This window comes from Strigops habroptila, chromosome 1, assembly GCF_004027225.2.
Source record: "Strigops habroptila isolate Jane chromosome 1, bStrHab1.2.pri, whole genome shotgun sequence".
Taxonomy (NCBI): Eukaryota; Metazoa; Chordata; class Aves; order Psittaciformes; family Psittacidae; genus Strigops; species Strigops habroptila.
Window position 1 is genome coordinate 75,297,285 of NC_044277.2, and position 25,021 is coordinate 75,322,305.

General features: G+C 39.6%; 1 protein-coding gene across 1 annotated transcript in view; it reads left to right on the forward strand.

Annotated features, from left to right (window-relative positions):
* Positions 1 to 25,021, forward strand: part of TRIO (trio Rho guanine nucleotide exchange factor) — a 249,428-nt gene that overhangs the window by 62,847 nt on the left and 161,560 nt on the right. The window contains exons 2-6 of the mRNA XM_030473732.1: positions 9,999 to 10,073; positions 15,119 to 15,233; positions 18,459 to 18,651; positions 19,312 to 19,824; positions 22,590 to 22,712. Of these exons, the coding sequence (XP_030329592.1) occupies positions 9,999 to 10,073; positions 15,119 to 15,233; positions 18,459 to 18,651; positions 19,312 to 19,824; positions 22,590 to 22,712 (1,019 nt within the window). The remainder of the gene's footprint in view (positions 1 to 9,998; positions 10,074 to 15,118; positions 15,234 to 18,458; positions 18,652 to 19,311; positions 19,825 to 22,589; positions 22,713 to 25,021) is intronic.

Genomic DNA, 25,021 nt, shown 5'->3' on the forward strand with positions numbered 1-25,021 from the left:
CACAAAGCTGATGATGTAATGTGTGCTGTGGAGCCACGCTGTCACCCGCTTGCGTGCCGCTCAAGCTGTGCTGCACTGCTTCCCTACCACCCAGCCCAACCATCGCTCCGTTTTGCCTCAGCAGAGCAATCACTCGTTTGCTTTCCTTGCTTTCCATTGTCTTAAACCTGGATTTTTAATGAAAACAGCCTGTAGGTTAAGAATATGCACACACCTGTCCAGAGTAATTCATGCTATAATTTCTAACGGAATCCTTGAGCAAACGAGATGGGTATTGGACATCTCTTTTGGCATTTCATGCTCATCTTGCTCTCCCTTTTAAAAGCAGGCAGGGAAGGAGACAGGTTGCTGTTAGCAACCACTCGCATATTAAAAGTGAAATACCCAAGCTTTAATTCCCTGTGGACTCCTGATCACTATTCCTTTTTTTAAAGAATTGGTTCATTCTAACCAGTAGCATATGTTAATCAGTGTGTTAAATAAAATTGGCTAGGTAAGAAGATAAAAGAGAGCAGGGAGAAGCTCTGATGTAAAACTTTATTTGTCCCCCTCTAAATGTTTCTAACAGGCACACGTCTGAAGCTAAGGGCTGTGTAAAACAAGCTCTGGTTGATTCTTTTTCTCTGTTGTTTGACTCCATGTGCACTTGACTGTTTTTACAATGTAAGATGAACAAAAGTATCTTCCTCTTCCTCCTCACGTTGATCTGTTGTATGTGCACTGTAATGTAGCAGAGAAGCTTGGACTCATCCTGCATTTCCTGTGTCTCGGTGCTCTTGGAGCTCAGGCTCCTTACAGCTGCAAACTAATAAAATGGGAATTTGAAGGAATGAGCGCCGTGCACAAATCCAGTTATTTGACATACATCTTGTTGCAAACTGCTAGTTCTGCCACAGAAGGAATATAAAATGAAGTGGAAAAAAAAGGAAAGTGGGAGGGAAGGAGTATCCGACAAAAACCGGATGTTTAAGTACTAATGTCTCCAAGTATGAATGTAACCTAGTCTAATTTTTGCGTATAAATCTCCTAAGGTGACAAAAGTGTTGAGAAAATGGGTGCGTATTGAAAAAAAAAAAGGTGGAGAAAAGGAAAAAAAAATAAAGCAGTAAATGCCTAATTTTGTAGACTATGAATGGTAGTAAGCCCAAAAGCAATATTTTGTGGTATAAAAAGGAATTTCTTTTGAAGAATATGCAGTCTGTTTTTTGGTATATTTGATTGATTTCAGGACTGATGGAAATAGCTCTTCCCATTGTTACTCAGGATAAAACAATGCAGGCCAATTTTCAATCTGTTTTAACTTGCTTATTTTTACTGCCCTTGCTGCAGTCTTCATCAATTTCAGTGTGGAAAGAGATTTCTCCAGATGGTGGTTTGGAACAAGAGCCAAAGGACATGATCTAAAATGTTATGTTCCAGCTGTTGCTGCGCAGAATTTAGAAGATACTGCCTCTCACTTGATCTGTGTTTTTTGAACAGAAAAAGAAGTAAAAGTGCTTATAGACTTGTTGCTAAAATAACTGCATGTTAAACCAATCTTTTATAGGAGGCTGGGTACCCTTCTGATAGCCCTGACAATGTAGACCCCTTCAGCCATGAGTGTCTGTATAGCAAACATCAACAGGGAAAGTATCTGACTGCAGTGAGAGCAGTGTGCTGCTGCTGTATTTGAATACCACTACAAAAAGGTTTGCCACCTCAGCAGGGCAGTGAATTAGAGTATTGCAACACTTACAGATGGATGAGCAGTTCCCACCAAAACAAATGGACTCACAACAACATTGGTAGGGCAGCAGGAACAGATTGAACATCCCAAATGGATAGATAAATTTAAGAGCACAGTTCCCCTCACTTCAAAGAAGGGAAACTGGTCAGATTTTGATCATCTTATCGTAAGTTTCAGTTGAAAAAGGGATGTTTGTACTTCTGGCTTGCACATTTCATAGGATCAAAGGGGAATTCAGATTGGAAAGGACTTCACTACAAAATATAGATAACTCTAAGGTTCCTGTTACTTGATTAAAAGGAGACTGCAGATTTTTAACAGTGATTTAGGATTTGGAGTTTTCCTCAGCTTTCATTCTTAAGGCAGCTCTTCAACAAGTTTTGCAGTACACACCTGAGGTAGCTTGTTTTCCAGTAATTGCTCTTTGTAAACTGAGGAATAGATGAGTATGTAAGCTGTCACTAAAAGGATGGTCACTGCATCGGTGAACTTGATCTTGCTTGAGTATTTACTGAAAACTACGCTAGTAGCCTTTTCTTGTCCCTCATCCCTTTGTATGTCACTGTGCTCCCCCCCATAACATACAGTCAGGAGAGGTGCGTCCTGGTGTCAGGATATACCACAGAGCTGTTAAAAATAAGTAAGAGAGAACATCCTACACTTAGCAAAAATGCCAAAAAAAAAAAAATGCAAGTGGCTTAAAGAGCTAGTAACCTTCTAATGAATCTCATTTTCTTACTTCAAGGGAATTTCTCAGCTGTACGCTTCTGTGACGCCCTGGTTGCCATGTGGTAGCGCTGCATACCAGCTCGGTACTGATGTGGTGCAATTCCCCACAGCGTGTATGGAGAGCGCATATGGTGCAAAACAGAATGGGAAGGGGGGGGGTCATTCTGTGAGCTGTTGTGATTAAAGTGAGGGTTTGAAGGTGTTAATGTTTTCTGATTTCGAGCCTGGCCAGAGCTGAAGGGTGTCAAAAGTGTACTTGTGTCATACTCCTTGGCATTGCCTTAAATTCAGGACTGGGTTCTTAACATCAAATTAATAGCTGTTAGCTACAATAAATTGCTTAAGATCATTACTATGGCTGCTGGAAAAACACTGAAATCATGCCCCTCTGGTTACATGCCTCTAAGCTGTGTCCTTGTTGGAATCACCTGGAGGGTTTAGAATCTGGACCAAGAAAAAGTGAATGAATAAATGATGAATGCCAAGGTTACTAATGTTGCCCAGCAGATCTGTATGTCATTTAAAAAAACCTGCTGATAGTTCCTCATTTGCTCCTAAAAAGAAAGATATATGGTCTTAAAGATGCCATGACAGGCATACCTAAAATTTAGTGTTTGCGAGATAAAATGCCTTTGTACCATTTGAAACTGGTCATCTGCAAGCTCATGAAGCTACAGAGAAGAAAAAAAAACTGCAGTCCTTGCTGTAATTTTCCTGAAATCTCTTGCTTTGTTGCAATGTGGAAGATGGTGTGAGATTGCCGAGCAGCACTGAATATAGGCAATGTCTATAACAGGAAGCGATAACAGTGCAGTTGGTGAATTGACAGCTCTGATTGCTCTATGAATCCTTTACTTGCGTACAAAAGTATGAATTCATAGTTAAGCCTACCATAAAATTGAGATTGGCACTTAAAATACTTGAGTTAAAATCAAGAAAAGCTACCAGTAATCCCATACATGCACTAACTTTAGTTAGCTTTTGCTTCCCTTTGCCAACCTTTTGGGCTGTATTCTCTATTAGTGCAGGTTTTTTAAATTTTCTGCTTTGTGAAACTTCAGTTTTCTTTCTTACCTTTACTTCAGTAGCCCGATTTCATTTGTAAACCCAAGAACTTCTGGAGTTCACAATCATTTCTTACAAATTGATCGAAGGAAAGAGTAAAATGGTTTTACTGACTTAATCTGTACTGGTTTCTGTCTAACTACAGAGTAGGGATGTAAAAGGCTGCTTGCGAATCTCCTCCTATCTTGCTTAAAATTGTTTTTCATGGTGTATATAGCATATTTAGAAATTTGCTCACTGTCCTATTTGAAAAACTTTCCATGGCAAAATACGAGAATAGGTACCTGCTCTGTGCTCTCTTTATCCTTCTGGACACTTGAAAAACATGGGAGGTGGTGTATAAATTAAATTGCAGCAGAGGTTTTTCATACACAGTTGTTAACTGATAAGAAAGTTGAACAAACCAATGGATTTCCAGGATTTAAAGTCAATGTCATCATCTTGTGATATGGGAAGGAAAAAAGGCAAATAATGAAGCCTTTATCAGTCTAATAATGCACAGATTTTATTATACTTGAGCTTCTTTATTCCTTCTCTTTTGTTTTGGGTTTTTTTGCCTTTTTACTTAATTAACTAGAAAGTAGTTTCTCTTGAAATGTAACTAGGATGGCTTTGCTATTGAAGGGAGGAATAGTTCAGATTTCAGAGTCATGTAGTTGGTATCATTCATGCTGTGAAACAGAAGAAATGCTAAAGACTGCAACATCTTGGATTCTTTTTGCTTAAATGCTGACTAGCTGAGGTTTTGAGATTGTCTGTTCCAAGGGGAAGCTTAATCAACACAAAGGGACCAGTGGATGCAAGGAGTTGTGCAGAGCTGTTTACAGTTCCTGCTGCCTTACCTAGATGCAGGAAGGTGCTGCTTGGCTAGAAAATGGTCTCATCCCCACCCACAGAAGTTGTTTTATCTCTCCTCTTCTAGCAAATAGTTCTTTCTACTTATGACTAACTTAAATCAATCTGATGATTACCCAACTCCCTAATTACCTGAACTGTGGCTTTAATGTAGCAGTTCTGAGTGTGGCTATCACAGTTTCTATGTGGGGTTTTTTTTTTCCCCTTCCTGTAGAATATAGCATAGTGTATGAATTTTTGAGCAGAAGCATATCAGAGCAGGTCCTTTGAAGTGATGAGAGTACTCTGTTGGAAAATAACTCACTGAAAGAGGTTTCTGCAGTTTGGGATGGGATAGCTGTCAAAGAAGAGGTGGGGATTAGAAGGCTGGTGCTGGAGGAAGCAGCCTGGCAGATAAGGCACTTGCTTACTGTCAATGACACGACTCAGGCAGTCATTCTTCTCAAGTCCAAAGAGAGCCTAAAGCACTGATGTATTCTGGGTTCAGTCTGGCTCTTTTTGTTTGCGCCTGTGAAAAGGTCTTGTTTTCATGTTGCAAGGTGAAAAGCAGTTGTGCTCTTAAAGGTGCAAGTTTTTCAGGATGAGAGCATTCCTTTTTTTGTGCATGTTTGTTCTAGCCTTGTTTCAGAAGCTCAAAGTCAGTTATGTGTGACAGCAATGGATGAGTGCTTTGTCAACCTCCCAGCAAAGAGATGCTCATCTTAGCCTCAATTTCCGAGTCTTTTTGCTGTCTTAATTTCTGCTTCGGTGGTTAGTGTTTGTTGCCATAACTGAACAATACACATCACTGAAAATACCTTCAAAGTAACAAAGAGTTCTGTGTTCCTGGGGTAGCAGTGCTTCCTTGGGAAAGCTGTTTCCAGTGTTGTTTTGTATTGCAGTTGTGTAATCAAGTTATTAACTTAAAAGATGCATTTAAGGCAATTTTGTCTGCTCACTTAGTGTGGCTGAGTAGTTACTGATCATTGCAGTCCAAAATGATTAAGAGTTACCTTATTTCCTGTGCCTGAAGGATGCCTCAGCCTTAGACTAATACAGCATTTGCCTTGGATGCTTGAACTACCATACATGGTACCCAGTTTCTGTTACTGCTCTAAAGGTGACTTGTTCACCATATTTCAGTGCCTGTGGGAAGTTTCAGAAAGTTGGGTAGCCAAGGGAGCACTAGAAGTAAAGGAATGCTCTGATTTCAAGGCAAAAGGAGGCTCTTTTATACTGGGTTACTCTCTGGCCTCTAGCGCAGATGGGCGTGCAGCTCTGCAGCCAGGTTTTCGCCATGGGTTTTGACGACACTTGCAGCCCAGTCGAGAGGGGGCTGTCTTGGCCATTTGGATAAAGGGCCCTCAGAAACCCAGGGGCAATACCTCTCCCCAAGAATGCTTCTTTTTGTGGGTCTTTTAACCTGGATAAATTAATATATTGCAGCAAAATGTTAGTTTTGTACACCATGAGAAAAAGGATTTGTATAATGTAATTTGTTAAATTTGGCTGGCTGATGGTGTCTTCTGGCTTTGAAGTTGTGGGGGCAAAGAGGAGGTGGTGTGTTTGTGGGAAAGACTTCTTTGTTTTCTGGTACAGATATCTGTATAAAAAGTTCACGTGGCTTTCTTTTGCTTCTTTCTCGTTTTCATGTTTTAAAGATCTTTAGTCATGTAACAGAACATTTCGGTAACTACTCTGTGATAACAGACGCTTCTAGTAGAAGGCTGTATGTAACTCAGGGGATTGTGTAATCCTGAAAGCTTCATGGGGCAGGGAGAAGCCCTCTTAAATTGAAATGGACTACTTAGTCATGTGTTACTTAATCTACTGAAGTTGAATATTAATTAGCATAATGTGATCTTTCCTCTTGACTGGTAGTTAGGGAAAAGTGTCTGTATGATGTATGAGACAACAGAAGGGCATATACTACCTATTAACAATGTGAAACTGTAAAATGAGTATTCCTTTAATAGGTATTGAAAATACCAAGGGTGGTTTTCCTGGTTAAGACTAAAATTGTCTTTAAAAGATACTAAAGTAGGATTTATTATTACCCCCCACGTTTTTCAAATAAAAATGCTTTATTAGGTGAGCTGGATAGTGAAAGGAACAGCACAAATATGTGCCATATAGGCACACACGTCGTGCTTTGAAAAGAGAAGCGTGTGCCATGGGAATGAAAACCCATTTGAACTCTGTGCTTGCCAAGCTGCGCTGTGCAGGCTTGGGTTGTGCTCCTCCATTGAGCTCACCCCACCGGGAGCAGGTCTGCCGCCGGCACCTCTGCTGGCTCCATCGCTGCCGCTGTGGTGGGTGCCGGGCTGCGGGCACTGCCGCAGCACCGCGGCGCAGGAGCTGCAGCCGGCCGGCCGGGAAAGGATGACATCACCCTCAGGAACATGTGATGCAGCCGGCTGGCGCGGAGGTTGCGAGCTGTGTAGGGAGAGATTGGTGCAGATATTTATGGCATTTCATTTGAGTGCGGCAAATGCCTTTTAATTTATTTTAAAATGAAATCCTCATAGTAGCAAATGTTCTGTGGTGTAAAGGCTTTAAAAAGGGAGGGGAGGACCCACCCCAAGCCCTTAAAACCTGCTTTATTGCTGCTTTTTGTGTTATTATTGCTCTGTTGGAGAGAAAAAATACGGTAGTTTCTTGCTGTATTCACCCTCTTTGCTCCCCAGCATTCTTTCATCAATTGTAATCCCCACAGTCTTTTCAGTTAAGCTTTAACACTGCAGAACTGGAATGAAAATAGGCTGTTTAGAGCAGCAGGAATATGATAATCCGAGGCAGTCAGCCTTAAGGATATGCAGATCCCAGAACATGAGCCAAGCCCTAACGTATTTGCTAGGGTGTTTACCTTGAGCAGCCCCTTAATAGTCAAAGAAATATTAGCTAAATATTTCTCGCTTCTTATATGCCACAGGCAAAGTAGAATGTGCAGCTACTGCACATCATCTGAGGTGAAATAGTTTAAAGGCTTAGAAATCTGAGCAAGCAAGTTGTGGTAACACCAGTGTCTTGGGTAATTTTGTGCTAAGATAGACGGCAAAGAACAGCACTAGTTTCTGCATGCTTTTTAGGTGAGGAGAAAGTGTTTTCTACCTCTAAATTTACTGTAAAGAAAAGGAGTTGCCATGGTTGATATGAAAGCTGAGCATGCTAAATTGGCTTTAAGCTTAGGGTGGCTCAAAGCACATTAAAAGAAGTTTAACTCTAGAAATGTGCCTATATGCGGACAACTGAAGCCCAAGTATTTCAAGGTGGAAAAAGGTATTTGCTGCCTTTTGAGATGAGTTCTTTAAGCCCAAGGTTTTTGTTAAAATCTTGTTTAAGCTTTAGTCCATACTAAATGAAAACTTAGTAGGAACAAAACTGTAGGCAGTTTAAGTAAAAGATTGATAACCCATAGCCAGTACTCCAAAGGAAGGAATAATACAAGACATTCCTTTGGGAGCTGTCTTAGGCTCCTGTCTGAGAAATAGCTGTGTACCTCCAGTGTTTTATCAGTCTGGAGTTGCTGTGTAATTGCAAAATCTTGTCCATCGTGTAGAAACACTCTATGCAGCATGCTTATCCAAGGAACCAGTTTTCCTGGTCAATCCTTCTGAGAACATGTATCAAATTTTGGGTTTGTTTTTGCTTTATGGTGTTCATGGAAAAGCAGGGAACTGATCAATGCCTGGAAGATGATTTGTTGTTTTCTTTTGTTTGCTGGCTGTGTGTGCTGAGACAATGTCCTGGTCAAACACTTCAGTTACAGTGAACTGGAGGCACCCATTGCTGACAGATATTTATCTAAATGCATTTTTTAAAAATCCCTAGTCATAGGTAATCCATAGTCTTCCACAGACAAACCCCTGTGCTGCTTCACAGTTCTCTCCTTTACAAAACTTCCTACTGCTTCAAGTAAACCTCTCACTGTAATTCTAGCCAGCTGACTTTTGCCACCACTGGACTTTGTGTTTTGAGGGTTTCTGCTGTCTCCCCTCAGTTCTTTAGACTAAACAGTGTCATGTGGTTTAGTCCTTCCTCATAGCTCATGACATGTAAACACCTGGCCATCTTTGTCTCTTGAGTGCTCTGGTTTATGTGTCCTGGGTCTGTTTTGAAGGGTAGTGCCCATAACTAGATATTGCAGTGGCTCAGAAGTCTCAGTATTACTGTCTGGAATAGAAAACCTGTGATGTAATTTAAATGTATAAATCTTGCTTATATTACTTGATGACACCTTGAGGTTTTAGCTGTGAAGTGCACAGCTCTTTTCTTAAAGCTCAGAGCCTGAAACAAAAGGGTATGAAACGTTTGGGTATTTTTGAGGAGGAAAACAAATGATGGCCTCCCTGCTGGACATCAGTGGCAGCTTCTGCTGCCATCTCTAGAGGCACAGAGGAGGAACAATATATTTTAGACAACACTACCACATATACACAGAGCTCAGTCTTGCAAGGTTTTGCTGAAACTACAAATACTTAAGAAGCTTATTTTACCTGCTAAATAGCTCAAACTGTTGCTTTTAAGGAACACAACTACTGTTTTGTAGCAAGCTATTTGGGCTGTCTTACTTAACAGCAAGCACTTCTGGGCTTCAGCAGTGATAGAGAAGTAAGCACTTCCCTCTTACCCTTCTTACAGAAGTACTGTGTTCAGAAATGAGATTAAAAAACCCCCACATGAATCCGAAGAGAGTGGGAAGGATCATAGAATTAGTTGAAGTGTGGGTACAAAACCACCCAATTTTTGCAATATGAACAAGATGCACCTAAAGGGCCATATTGTACAGGTCAATATGGAATGTAAGGAATATAAAATGCTCCCTAAATCTCCCTTATTAAAGAAGGCAGAAGTTTAGAATCTGGCCACAGAAATGTAATGGAAGTAGAGAGGAGGGGCAAGCTGGTGGTGTGCTGCTTTGCAACACCTGACTGTAATCACTCACCTTGGGGACACTTTCAGATGCCATGGGTGTATAGAGTTGACATGAGAAAATGTGCTCTCTGTTACAAAATGCTGCTCCAGTCAGGCCACAGAAAAGACACAGTTGAGAGCTCTCAACACAGAGTTGAGAGCCTCCCAATTCTGCTTACAAAAGTGACGTGAGGAAAGTTGCATGTAAACGTTGGGGTTTTTGGTGGGTCTTTTCATGTAGTGCTTTTTTTGGGAGGCCTGGAAATTTGAGGGGGTTTTGGTTGTGTTTTGTTTTGTTAGGTTTTGGGTTGGGGTTTTTTGACTGGTAATTGTTCTAAAGGTACCTACTCTTATTAGCTTGATACTGCTAGTCTCTGATGGAACATAAAGTGAAAGCGAAATTTGGAATGTCTAAAAACAACAGGATCCAGCTGATAGTTTTTATTTACTGATTGAAAAGGCTAATTCCAGTATCCTGTTTTCTACTAAGGTCGTCTAACAGACCATGCTATTCGTGTTAAGCTAGTCAAAGCAATGAGTTGTTCATTAATATATTTTAAAAGTTTAGTTTTCTTTTTTTCAAACTTTTACTGTGAGAGTATCTTAATTGCTGTAATCATAACATTCAGATTGTATTCCAAAGGTAAATATTTTACAGTGCGTTCATTAAATGTAGAAGCTGGGCTTGTCTGAATTTTTGACTAATTATCTTGTCTTTTCCTTTTTTCAGGGTTTCGCAAAAATGATGAAATGAAGGCTATGGAAGTATTGCCAATTCTAAAGGAAAAAGTTGCATACCTTTCAGGTAAAGTTATTTTCTTATGCTGTGGAATGCATGACTGTTGCTAGTCACATGTAAAATGGTATTTTAAGTACTTTTAAATATCAGTACAAATGTCATGGACGGCTAGGGTAGCACCTATTCCAGTTGGATATCTCAAACATAACATGAGCGCTGTGAAAGGGTGTGTAATAAAGAAGATATGTATTTTGTTGAATGTGGAACGTACTGCTTGTTGTCGTCCTGGTCATGTCGTGTCCCCCCTGCATATCCAACAGCATTATTTAGAAGAACCTAGAACAACCTGCCATACCATAGTCATATTCCTTCTCTTATTTCTGCTTTATAGAGATGGCTTTGTTACTGGCCTGTCTGAAGCACTGGAGAAATATCTCTGTTGCAGAGGTCAAATTTCAGTGCATATCTTCTAAAGCATATTTACTATCTTCATGGTGAAATGAGTTACCATCTAGTTTTAGCTATCTCCAGCATATACCTTGAAGTTGGTTACTTGATGAGGAATAGCAGAGGATTTAAAAATGGGGTTTAGATGAATGAATATAGTAACATATTCTGTAACTTGCTAAGTTACTTTACTTGATGGAATGATGGCTGCGGTGCTTGTTCTTGTGAACTACATTTTGTTGTGACTTTCTGAAGTCAGTACTTCCAAATATATTGGGATTAAACATAATTCTCTTTGCCATAATATTAGTGTCAAATGATTTAGAGGACAGGCTCATACTTGAAACGGGTTTTTTTGATAAATAATTTGTCAAGAACTCCAAAAATAAAGCTCTTATCTGTAAATATTAAAACATACAAAATGATCCCTGAAATTGCGCTCCTTAGAGATTTGCTGTGCATGGATGCTGATGCTTGCAAGTACAGTATGTGGTTCACAGTACTTCATCCTGTGCACTCTGCTGAGTCAAACAGAGGTGAAAAGCAAAAAAAGATGTTTTGTTTTGTTTTTTAAAGGTCCTGGCAACTGTAATGAATGACGTAACAACTGCCTAGAGCAAATTTCCCTGGTGGTGTAGGAACTCCTGATTCTTCTGCTTATGAATTGTAGTGCTGATGAAGGCTTGCCTTCATATAACCATGAAGTACGAATGGAATCTTGGATGCAATTTTTTTATTAAGTTAAAACTGAAGTCTGTTGAAGTACAGATACTCTGACATCTCTACGCATACTTATATGAGGAGAGCATTCTCTTGCAAGCTGCAATTATCTTGGTTTCATATGAGGAAATGCCACTTGAAAAGTTGTCCTGCTTTTCAAACATCCCACCGTTTAGCTTTACCTAAGCCCTTTGAAACTAGGTAAAAAGGCAGTTGCTGAAAAAACTGCGCTACTTGGCCTGTTGGATTTTGGTGCCATTTGGAGACCATTGACAAGACTGGTGTTAGTGATGTGCACTAGACAGAAGTGATTCATGTTGGATGACTCATGTGAGTTGATCAGCTATCCATATGACACATCTTGGCATAAATAGAATATCTCAGTACTCTGGGGGGGTTACAGAAAAAGAAAGGAGTAAAAATGGAAGTCTTACTAATGAGAGTAGTAGCTTCATATGTTTTTGTTAAACCAAGACAAATAGGGGGTTGTGTTGGATAAAGTATTGTGAGACAGGAAATTCCCACCTGATGCCTCATACATTGTTGCTTTTAACATTCCTGGTTGTGTATGACACAGGAGCATCAGGAACAAAGGAAATGAGAGTTATTTATTGAAAAAGACCTAAAAAAGCATTCAGCATAGCTGATTGGGAAAAAAAAAACCCCCAAAAACCAACACAGGTCTTAAGGACTTTTTTACTCAATATTTACAATTTTGGTATCTGGTTTAAGACATTCTTTTTACCAAAAATCTTTGGTAAAAAAACCAAACAAGGCTGTGTTGATTTCTTCATGACTTATCTAGACCTGAAATTTGTGCAACAGATTTAGTCTCCAATGTACAGAAATTTCAGAATATGATTTATCAGAAATTTAAGCACCATACTTTAAGAATGGGTTTTGTCTGTAGTGCATGTGGAACTGGGAGCCAACTGAAGTGGCATCCAAAATGACATAAAAAATGTGGGTTTCTTTCCTGTGCCATGTTTGAGAACTGCATGATACAGGAGTTGTTGTATGGAAAAGGCCTGGAGACTGATCTGAGGTGACCGCATGTAACGAGGCATTTGTTTAAAATGCTTAGTGTTAAAGACAATTCATATCATGCTGTTCCCTGCTAGCTGCAGCTTTTTAAAGAAGAATTTTCACCCTGAGCAGTAAAGCACTTTTTTCTGGAGGGGTTGGAAACAGTAGCATTTACCAGTCAAAATGTAAGTTTTAAAGATCTGTAGCTGATGACCTGCAGCGCGCTGAGGACAGCGTAAAGGGCTGCAGCAGACTTTCAGCTAAGCTTGGTAGCTTTGGAGCCCATTGATTGCTCTGGAGCTGAGCAGAGGCCTGGGCTGTTGGACTCTCAGTCCTGTCATTTATCCTTCCTCTCTCTTGTGGCTTTTGTCTTCTTTTTATCCTGTCACTTGCTATATAAAAATAATCAAAGCTCTCTGCTTGGCAGTTGGGACAGGATGGTCAAGACCAGACTTACCGCTCTCCATTTAGAATGAGACAACTCAGTTGTTTTTATTCTCATGTCCCTCTTAAGAGGGTCATGGAAGGTGACCCTCTTAAGAATGTTAAGAAGAATATTAATTTCCTTTAAAGTTTAGGTTTCTGGCATTGCAGCTTGATAGAAATTCAAAGCTGCTTTTGCCTCTTCTGAGTTTCATTCGGTGCCTCATGGGCAATGTGTCCGGTGCAGACAAATCCCTGGAGACCTTGATAGCTAGGCTTAGTGTCTCTAGCAAGTACATGCAGAATGTGTTGGGGAGGATAGCGATGAATTTTTGAGTGCCTGGTTTTATTAATTTGCTTTTGGCCTTCCTTTCTAAGGGTTTTTGGTTTGGTTTGGTTTTGTGTTTGTTTTTTTGGGGGGGTTGTTTTTTTGTTTGTTTTTGTTTTTCTTATTCTTTGTTTAGTAATACCGATTTGCAATGAGAAATCATTCAGGACAGAGGATACTGTTTTTCTGAGTTTCCATGGAACAGGAGAAAACAGTTACACATCTGTGGTTGAGAACACGTATGGGAAATTTATCTTGTAAGAATGTGTCTGTATTGTAATACAGGTGTTGATAAAGACAGCTTAATGACTTGAATTTAGCATTTAGTAATAGTAACATTTTGTGGTCACTAGAAGGTACTGGATATAAAATAGCATTTTACTGTTCAGCTACACCAAGTTAAACAGTAATGAGGTTGAACAGTTCTGTGCAGTTTAATGAATGAGGCGAGTACATTTAAGTGAAACTGCTCAAAGCCAGGTTTTCTGCCTTGCATATTAAGTGGATTCAGAATTTCCTGCATTGGTAACAAAATTAAAAACTATAACTGACAATTCAGAATCTGCATATCAGAACAGTATAAAAATTATAAATTAAACGCTCAAGTAGTATCCATCTACTCACCTGGTATATGCATTGGGTGTGAAATACTATATGCCTAAACTCTGTGCTAGTAGTGAAGTTAATCATAGAATCGTTTAGGTTGGAAAAGACCTTTAGGATCATTGAGTCCAATTGTTAACCCAGCATTGTCAAGTCCACCACTAAACCATGTCCCTAGGCACCACAACTACACATCATCTAAATAGCTCCAGGGATGGTGACTCCACCACTTCCCTGGGCAGCCTGTTCCAGTGCTTGACAACCCTTTTGGTGAAGACATTTTTCCTCATATTCTGCTGGTGACATCCGGCTCAGCCAGGTGTTGATCAGATGGCTCTTCCTGCTTCTTCCCTTATTATTCCCTCTAACTGGGAGGATAGAAGAGAACACTGCTTATGCTCCTTTAACCAGTCATCCCAAGGCCATGAAGTCTGTCTTGATTGCCCTCAGACTTCTTGTTACAACTTCATCGCTGCCCAACTGAAAGATCAGTAATGGGTAATAATCTGAGGGCTGCACCAGATTAGGACGCTTTCTCCTCACATCTTTAACTTGAGGCCCAGGGAGGCAGCACACTTCCTGAGGAAGTGGGTCTGATCTGCATAAGGGGCTTTCTGTTCCCTTCAGGAGGGAGTCTCCTATGACCGTGACCTATCTTTTTCTCTTTATGGTCCTCATTACTGTTCAGTTCCACTTGCAAAGGCACATACCTATCATGCAAGGGCACCTGGGCAGGTGGGGCAGTCACAGAAGAGATGCATCTGCTGCTCTGGGAAGGAACTTGTTGCCATCACCCCCCATCCCTTCAGTCACTGTATTCAGCCAGGCAGAGAGATGGTGGGGTATCATCTGTATCACGCATCCTATCTTCCTGTGGGCCTGGCCAGGAATGGTAGGGTAGCATTCCAGTAGTCTCTCTCTTGGACTCCCTGACACTCCTCAACCTTCTCTCCTTCTCCCGGAGCTCTGTCACAAAGCAGAGGAGCTCCTCTACCTGGGCGCATGTCCCAGAGTTGTGCTCACTGTTGCTGTACTGGCACCGGAGCAGGGCACAACCTGCAGCTGGACACCTGCAGGTGGGAGCGTGTTCTCAGTGGAGCTCTGTCTGGGCTCCTGCATTAGTTGTGGTGGGTGCTGAGTATCCTCTAAATGCTTGCCTACAAAGTAGTGTAACTTTGTATTTAAATTTAATCTGTACAATTGCTGATTCAAAAGTTAAATACATAACAAAGCACCATTGCTGGAGATATCACACTGCCAGTCAAACTTGAATGTGACTATAATGTCTAAGTGTAATGCTGTGGTATTCTTTGTTTAGATTTTTGTTTGACAGGTACTTCCTCATTGTAGGAATTGGTGACAATATGCTGATTGATACTCCCAAAATTCAATTTTAAGATGGTCTCTAAGTGATAGTGTTGGTATTTAACTTGATATCACTTCTTTAAGTGGATATTAATGATACAGTGTAGGACTTAGGTTTTCCAGAAGTATTCTGAAGACTAGATTTGCAAACAAGAATGGTGTTATGCTGTGGGGTCTTTTAACATGTTCAATTTTGCAGGTGGCAGAGATAAGCGTGGAGGTCCCATTCTAACATTTCCAGCTCGTAGTAACCATGATAGAATACGGCAAGAAGACCTTAGAAGACTAATTTCATACCTAGCGTGTATTCCTAGGTAAGTGATAGTCTGATAAGCTCTGAAGCTATAAAACAAAACAAATGGATTATGTTGCAGTACATCCACAAGCTAGAAGACTGAATTGGTTCAGTCTTCTGTGCTGAAGACTGCGGATAAAACTCAAAGGCTTCCAGTACATCAATAATTAGAAACACGCTGGTCATCATTCACAATATGCCTTGTATGGGGTGAGGTCAGCACAAGATTCCTAGCTGTTTTTTTGTATTAGGTAAGTTACAGTGTCCTGATACAGCACAAGAATAATCAGGAGAGAGATATGTAAAGTTGCTTGTACAAGTCTCAGATAAACCTGTGGAGAGATCACTGAAAGTAGTGATACCATTGTATTATCAACAATTTAAGCTATGAATTACAATGTGCTATTTAAAGAAATAGCAGAAGTCAAATCCAGTGCTAGTGCATGTGTACATATACACCCCCATATATATATAAAATTACATATAGCTTTTTTAAAAAGTTATGTATTTTGTATTTTATATATATATGTAAAAAAGTTTGTTCACACAGAACTTTGTTCCTAGTAGTAAATGAAGGAGGGATAAAAATGGTTGTAAACACCTTACTTCAGGTCCATTTTAGAATCTGCCAGCGTTTGGTGCAGACTGGAGCAATGCTGACTGTGCTTGAATTATGTTTGCCTGTGACCTCAAGGACACTCAGGCAAACCTCAAGGAGCAGTTGTCACTATAATTGAAAAAAATCCCATGGGCAAGATCCCTGAATGCAGTATCTTCTGTGTTTCTTTTATGTTTTAATCTATAGACAATCTCCTTTGCACTCGATGTAGTCAGAGGTCAGTTTCAGACTGTCAAAAGTGTTTCTATTAAAATAACTTCCTGTTGATAGTGTGTATGGCCTTCCTTAAGAGCAATTATTGGTAATTAAATTATTCTAGTCTTTATTTCACTTTGAAGTGTAGGAGTGTTTAGTACTTAGGCGTGAGATTTTTATTTCTAAAGTAATTTGACATCACATTTGAATGTTTGAGATGTAAATAACAAATATGCCCAAGAGAGTTTTCGAGACATAATCTGGCAAAGTACAGTGGTCCTCTGGCAAAAAGATGTATATTTGTTTAGCATCAATAGATTTAAAATGGAAAGAAAGTTAGTGCAGGCTTTATATCCCTGCAAGCATGGCAAAGCTTTTAGAATAAAGGGAGCTTTTTTAAAAGCAAGACTTGTTTTCATACAGTTTTAGGGACTGATCATGCACATCTTGCTAATTAAGAAGGCCCAACTGGTACAAATAGCCCCAAACATTTAGTCTGTTAATTATTTTGGTCAATAGTTATTGCAGTACTGTTACTCTATGTAGCTGCAGTTTCAGAGGTATGAGTTTGGCAAGAGATCTGGACACTTAAGGTGATTTCAGTCTCACAATTTTACTAATTTAACAATGTATCTGATTTAAAAATATTGCTAAACTCAAGTCATCAGTGTTGAGCGGACCAGGTATTAGCGTAGTTCAGGTTTACCTAACAGATGACCTTGGCTGACTAAAGCCTCTTAGAACTCTTTTTGTGATCGTTGGCCAAAAGGGATTCATCTTTTGTCAGATGATGGGGCCACATGATGGGAGGACACATCTACGTTGTACCACATGATGGAGGCCAGTCCATTTTCTATATCCTAGTAGATGTATGCATCATGTGAATTAGTGGCAGGCGCTCCTCATCACTCAATGCTCAGTTTGCATGGTAGGATAGGGATGGGCTGAGCAGCACTCGTGTAATAGCATGCAGGCTTCAGTAACGGGTGTATCTTTAAAACAGTAGTTGTTTTTGTCCTTTACCTGTGAGGCTGTTAGAAAACATTTTTACCATGGTGAGAAAATCAGATGTTGTAGTCTAAATGTATTCCAAGCTAGTCAGTGTATTTTTTGCTACCATTGCCATTTCTGGCATTCCTGTGGCGGGCGGGACAGCCAACATTTATCTTGATAAACTCTTTTTTTTTAGAATGGTGGTGATTTTTTATTGTTGTTTCGGGTTTTTTTGTTTGTTTAGTGGGTTTTTTTGTTTGTTTTTTTAAAGTTTGTTTTTTAAACTTGAAAAGAAATCCTCTTCTAAGAAATCTGTATTATCACTTCTTTTAGAAGCTTTTCTGCTTTCCTGTATCAACCATAACTCAGGTTTCTATAGTGTGGCCAATGAGATTGCGTAAAGTATGCCAGTGAAGCTTCCTGCATTTTGGACACTGTGAAAACCTCACCACGTGAACTCCACAATTGCATTTATATTAGTCACATCCCTGAAAATGACTCATGTACTCAAACAATGGACATTCAGTCCTTTTTGATAGTCCATTGGCTATGATGCATTGGTTTTGAACTACTTTCCTTTCTATCTTAACAAGGTCACGTAGCAAATTCCACTGGAACAGAACAAAAATTTCTGGTGTTGGTGGTGATTGATACTTTTGATCAGCGGCAAGCACTAGGTGTACTAAAGGTATTGATGAAAAGAAATTAAATCTGCCATTCTCAGAGAGTTGCCAGAGAATTTGGGTATAAGGTCTGTCAACTTTTGGGCAGCAAAATTGAGCTCAGATTCGTAGAAACAGGTTGATGCGTTTTCTTCACAGCCATAAAATGCTTTCTTACCCATTAACCTTCCACATATTGATCCTGTTACAGAAGGAATTGTCAATAAAGGCTTTTTTCCCATCCACAAACTCTTTAACTCTCAGATAGTAATGGGCTAAGTCGGAGACAGTTTAAAAAAGTCACAGAAGTGGTAGGTAAGAACAGTACGCCATCCTCTGTCTTTTAGAGGATCCCCCTCAGTCATTAAAAAGACATGAATATTGGTCATCAGTAAAATGTGTGTGTTCTGAAGAGTCAACTGTAAATGAATTATATGTTGCTGCTTCAGTAAATTGTGGTTAGTGTGTAAGGTGAAGAGGAAACAAAAATGGAAGGTGAATCATTGTGAATATAAACAATAAAAATGAAAAAAGAGACAAAGACAGATTATCAAATCAGCAACAGGTGTGAAGCTATCACCTACAAGGAGTTTGGCAGGGGGATGAGAGAAGCTTCCTGAGAAGTACCTGAGATATGTTGTACGTGTCAGCTAGTCAACAGTGGGACCCTAGGGTGTAGCTGAGAAAACCATGTTCATTAGGGAGTGTGGTGCAGTCGAATGCCGTGTTTGAAGTTGTAACACTTGCTTGATAACCTTTTCTTCTTCTTCTGCAGTGAGGAAGTATGTAAACGAGGATTCACCGTCATTGTAGATATGCGTGGGTCAAAATGGGACTCCATAAAGCCTCTGCTGAAGATTTTACAGGAATCCTTTCCATGTTGTATTCATGTTGCACTGATAATCAAGCCAGACAATTTCTGGCAAAAACAGAGGACTAACTTTGGCAGCTCTAAGTTTGAGTTTGAGGTAATTTCCCCTATGGTATACAAAATTACATTGATTTCATGGTTTTAAGTTTGCTCACTACTAATCAGCACCTTGAAAACTCTCAGATAACTTATGTTCTAGATGAGAGGAGGGATACATTAGGCCAGTGATGCTAGAGGAAATGTGGTTTTCTTTATGTACTTAGGCTAAGTAGTTGTGCATGTTGTCATTTATATTCCTTTTCTGAGAGTGAGAAAGATGGAATTAGAGTTTTACCCCTAATGGTAAAAAGTTAGGTTTCATGTTTGTTGTCTTGGTCTGCACTATGGTAATCATATCATCAGCATCCAGAGGAAAGCAGCCAACTGAAACTTGCGGTTATCCTCCTGCTGCTTTACGATACACAAAGTTAAAACTTAATAAGAACAGAAGTCAAAGAGTGATTGCTGTTTTCTCCTTAAGTGTAGTGATGTAAGAGAGAAAGAAAATATTTCTCTCATTTGGGGAAATACCTGCAAGACATGAGACTGGTCAGAATTAATACTTGAAAAGAAGTGTATGAGAGAAGTTATTGAGTGAACTTCATGAGCAAAATGGTCAACTCTTACAAAGAGAAAAACAAAAACTTGAAATAAAATTTTATATTCATTTCAGTAACAGCATTTTTTTATTATTATTATTTTCATTTTTATTTTTTAGACAAATATGGTGTCTCTGGAAGGCCTTACCAAAGTAGTTGATCCTTCTCAGCTAACCCCAGAATTTGATGGCTGTTTGGAGTACAACCATGAGGAGTGGATAGAAATCAGAGTTGCCTTTGAGGACTATATTAGCAATGCAACCCATATGCTGTCCAGACTGGAGGAGCTGCAAGATATACTGTCAAAAAAGGAAATGCCTCAGGACCTGGAAGGTGCTCGCAATATGATAGAGGAGCATTCACAATTAAAAAAGAAAGTCATTAAGGCCCCTATTGAGGACCTTGATGTGGAAGGACAAAAGCTGCTCCAGCGGATACAGAGCAGTGATAGCTTTCCCAAAAAGAACTCTGGGTCAGGGAATGCAGACTTACAGAACCTTTTACCCAAAGTATCCACTATGCTGGACAGGCTGCACTCAACACGGCAGCATCTGCATCAGATGTGGCATGTACGGAAACTGAAATTGGACCAATGTTTTCAGCTCAGGCTATTTGAGCAGGATGCTGAAAAGGTAAGAAATTGGGTGAGGGGAGTATAAATGGGCTCCGCTTGATGGACTTGAAAGAAGTACCAAGGATAACTGCAAATAGTAATTTTAATCTTTAATCACTAGCCTTTTAAATGAGAAATAAAGGATTTCTTGACTGAGAGTGACCGTTACTCTTATGGAGAAAAGGGGATGAGGTAGTAATTCTAAGCTGTAAAGAAGACAGGTAGTTCTCACAGGAGAAAATTTTAACTGGTAGTGACTTAAAAGCTTGTGCTGTGGTAAGTTTTTTGTTCCAGATGGATACTTTTGCATGCATCAAGTGAAGATGAATGCTGTATGCTTTATAAATACAGATGACTAAGGATAACACTGGTCTCCTTTTGAGTGACCCTTGGGATTTTAGTGACAGGCAGTTGACAAAGTCTGAAGAGGCTGACATGAGAAACTGCTTCATTGATGCAGGATTTAAAGTCCCAGGCTAAAAACTGATGTATCTCTCTTGACAGTGCATATGTCATTAACAGGGGACTGAGTGATCTCAGAATGTTTTGGGCTAACCTGTCCCTTCAAATGAGAAAGCCCTTGATTGTCATGGAATTTGAAGAGGAAATGAGGCAGGCAGTGCACTTATAGATGAGCTCAAATAAGATCTATTTTCATCTAGAATGGTTTTGCACTCACATTATTAACTTGTTACCATGGAACAAATAGCTTTAAGGAAGGGTGGGGAGTTTTTCTCTGGGAGAAGTTAACTAGACTATGCAGTGAAGTGTGAGTATGGTCTTTGCCAGATTTCTTAGTGCTTTATGTAAGAATGCCTGAACTGCATGAGACCAAAGGTCTGTGTTAAACCAGTATCCTGCTCTCCAGCAATGCTCATAAGCAGACGCATGGGGTAGAGTAAAAGCAGAGCACATATATATCATACTGCTTTATCCTCCTTCTTCCTCTCTTTTCTTCCCCTGTTCTTTCCCTTACCCTTACCATTTCTGCTCAGGGATTTTCTTTACACTACTCTCCATATTTTCTGCTGTGTTTAAAAAAGAAATAATTTTTAAAAGTAAGTGTTTACTGTATGGGTATAGCTGAAAATAGTAGGGGCGTGTAAAGAGTTGAAAAAAATCTGCTCAAGTGAATTTAGAGTTAGAAGTTGTTTAGAAAATAATAAGACGTTGCGCTTTCAGGTCAAAAATGCTTTTTAGCAACCTTTCAGTCACTTAGTTACTCCTTATTACAGCATGAACAAAAAATATTTTGATGGTGTTTACGTTGTATTGAAAGCTGTGTTCTCCATTTACTCACCTTAAAGTTTCCTACATAGCTTGGACTGAGTCTTTTTTGGAAAATAAAAAAAAAGGTATTAGATGGAGAGAAATAAACATGGTCATTTTGGAGGACTTTCACAACTCTTTGCACAAGAAATCTGGGGTGGATCATAGAATCAACTAGGTTGGAAAAGACCTTTAAGGTCATCAAGTCCAACCATTACCCCAGCACTGCCAAGACCACCACTAAACCGTATCACTGAGGGCCTCATTGTTAAGGAGAGAGACAGGCAAAAAAGGGGCAAGGTGGGAGGGAATCTGATTGGAGTTGTCATGTAAGTAACTGAAGGCAGGAAAGTCAGCCTGCCTAGAGAAATGTGGTCACGGGTAGGACCAGAATCTAGTTTGGATAATGTTTTAACACATCTTCATTGCAGTCTAGATAAGAAATTGAAAATTTTAGGGGTATGCGATCAGCTATCTCAGTTGTCCTGAGATATTAAAACTTGTTGGCTTTTTGTTTTGTTTACAGTCCTTACCATATTGTGCTTTACTTATAATTTGATTTGTCATGTATCTGGGTAGAATAATGGATTCAATGATACTGCTCTGTTAGCCGGCATATTTTTAAGAAATCTTTAAATGAGTACTTATTGCTTATTGCTACCATTTTTTCCTGAACAATCTGTCTCAGATTATCCAGAGAGTAGGAGGGTTTTTGGAACTGAGGTACAGAAAGATTTCAAGACCACTGTGGGGTGCCTGTGTTAAACTTAGGCTTTTTCTGTGTCACTTGGCCTTTGAAAACTTTGTCTGCCAGTGCCACTGTTAACATACTTATGTACCTTTTTTGATGGTCATTGTCAGATAAGGTCTTTCCTAAAGTTTGTTTAAATATTAAATTACTTTTTATTTAATCTTAAATCTATCGGGAAGAAGGTAATGTGTAACTCTGTGCTCAAGTATAGTTTTTGAAATTTGTTCAGCAATGGAAAAGCTGTTTTCAAATCTGCTGTAAAGTTATGAACTAAAATTACTAAACTTGCTGCTGAAGTACTTAATCAGCAAGAACGAATTTATATTTAATTTCCATGAGTTGCCATTTCCATTGTAAATTACTAAGCTGCTGACATCAACAAATGCTGACACTAGAGAACATATAAGCTTGGTAACTCAGGGCTGTGCTCCAAGCCTGTTTGTTTACTATGACTTCTTAGTAGTAATGAAGTTTATGTCTTTATGATTATGAATTTAGTGTAGCTTGTTGAGATAAACACCTATAGTAAAGACTTAACAGCCTCAGATGTTTGGTCAAAAAAGTCAGATTTCAGCAATGATGTGGTTAAAATGTATTGTAACTTACAATAGAAAGAACGCTGTGTTTGTTTTCATGGCCTTAGACTCTTTCTGTCTTACATGTTCACAGATTTCTCACGTTGTCTATGATTTCTACCATAACAAATTAGTGATTTATTCCTCCTCTTCCCCCCTCCCTGCCCTTTCCTTAATATTTTCTTATAGATGTTTGACTGGATTACACACAACAAAGGTCTGTTCCTCAACAGCTACACAGAGATTGGAACCAGTCATCCCCATGCAATGGAGCTTCAGACACAGCACAATCACTTTGCCATGAACTGTATGGTAAGAAATGCCTCACTTCACAGCATTGACATGTTGCCTATTTGCTCTATGTTAAGGTTGAATTCATACACTTAAATAATTCCTTCTGTTACAAGTAGTGCAAATTTGTGTTTGAGCAAATTATAAAACACACAGGAGGAGAATACATAGTAGCCAAGTACAGAGGCACCATGAGCAAGCAAAAAAATTATTTTGACAGGTGGAGATGTTCAACACAACCTCAGCAACTCTCGGTTATAGGTGTCCCGACTTCTAGAAACTGGAATGTGTGTTTGAGTACTGCTTTGAGTCTTGTAGGAAATTTCAGAGAATTGTGTGTAATATGGAATTTGATTCTCCATATGGAAAGAAATAGCTCTCGGGATCTTCTGAATGGATTGCAACTCAGTCAGAAAGTTCTGAGCGGTAGTGATCAACAGCTGAGCTTGGTCTAATGGTTTTCCATATTTTAAGAAGACACTTCTGATTTCTGGCACAGTAGAATAGAGCTAAAACAAACAATTTTTTGTCAAATATCATCTTAGGTTGAGCTATCAGTAGTCTGCAATTAAAAAACTTGGATTTTAACTGGCAGTGCAAGCTGCTTATTTTCAGTTTCATGAATTCCTGTTTGAACATGGGGACTGAATTCTCAAGTACTTTTTAGGTCCTTTTCACTAGGAGGATTGGAGGTGTTTAAATAGCTTTGGGAGTCTGGGCCTAAATCCAGTCCCTGCCTGTCAGCTCCATGAAGGAAGAACACTACCAGTCTTGTTGGAAATTAACTTCCTTGGCAGTCCGAAGATGGGAATTGAATTAAAGTATGGTCAAAACAATCAACTCTTGCAAGAGGGTGTCTTTGTAGGACAGAACTACTAACTGTGGAAAGAGAGAGTGGCAGAGTAATCTTACCTAGGTTACGCGTCTTTCTGAAATAATGGAGTGATGAGTAAGTCAGCTAGAATTAGGGCAATCGAAGACGCAAGTTCTTCTTTTTCTCCTTTTCACATTTTTTTCTTTTGCAACTCAGCTGTGTGCAAAAGTTTAAAAGAAGAAAATCATTATGAACCTTTTGAAAAGAGTAAAGCAAATGCTGGGGAACACTGTAATGAAGTTACATAACGTAATATATGAGGGTAGCTTTGACCATTAGGAAGGTGTAGGTGCCTTCCCTTCACAGGCATGAGGAATTGGTCCTTTATGGAGTACCTCGTTTGTTGTTGCTCATTGCTCTGCATATGAAGTAGAGCAGACAAACTCACAGAAGGACAGTAGATGTCGTTGGCATAAGATGACTTTTGGAACTTAGAATTTTGGATGGCCTCCCAGGCAATTCTTGGGCTTCTACTCTAAAGGTTAAATTCTTCTTCTGTCAGCCTGTCCTGGTATTAGTTACTGTTGTCCCCTTTTCTTCAAATTGAATGACTATTTCTGCCTCCCTCCCACCTCCCCTCCTCCCTACTTCCCATACTGTTCAGATGCTATCAACAGTAGGAAGCACTTGAGCAATGTAGCATAACCCCTCCTAGTCTGTTTTGACTCTTTTTGCTGTTAATCTCTGTTTTGCCTGTAGTAGTCAAATGCATTAATTACAGAGGACTTTTTCTCAGCCTATGCAATGATTTCTTGAAGTATGCAAGGAGCAGCTTAAAGCTGGGCAAATTAAACAGTCCGAGTATTCAAAAGGAGAAAAACAAGCTGCAGTTTTTCAATGTTTCTGTAGCATAGTCCCTCCAAACAGTGGTTCCTTGGCAGAGGATATGAAAATACAAATTCAAAATGATCAGTTATAGAATGATAGAATGGTTTGGGTTGGAAGGGACATTAAAGATCATCTAGTCCAACCCAGCTGCCACAGGCAGGGGCACCTTCCACTAGACCAGGTTGCTCCAAGCCCCGTCCAACCTGGCCTTGAACACTGCCAGGGATGGGGCAGCCACAGCTTCTCTGGGCAACCTGTGCCAGTGTCTCACCACCCTCACAGTAAAGAACTTCTGCTTCTTTTTAATATCTAATCCAAATGTACCCTCGTTCAGCTTAAAGCCGTTCCCCCTTGTCTTTTCTCTAAAAGCCCTCGTAAAAAAAAAAAAACAAACAAACCCAAACCACCCCCCCCGCAAAAAAACCAAAAACCTAAACCCAAAAACCAACATCCAAAACCAATCAAATAAAAAGCAAACAAAAAGCCCATAAGACAAATAAATAAAAAACAAACACCCAAAACCCAAACCAGTCCCTGGTTTTGATTTGACCAGTGTTCAGATTTTCTGGGTTTTATCTGGTTAAACGGCAAAAACTTTACATGTAGATTAGGGGTAAAGATTAAGCTG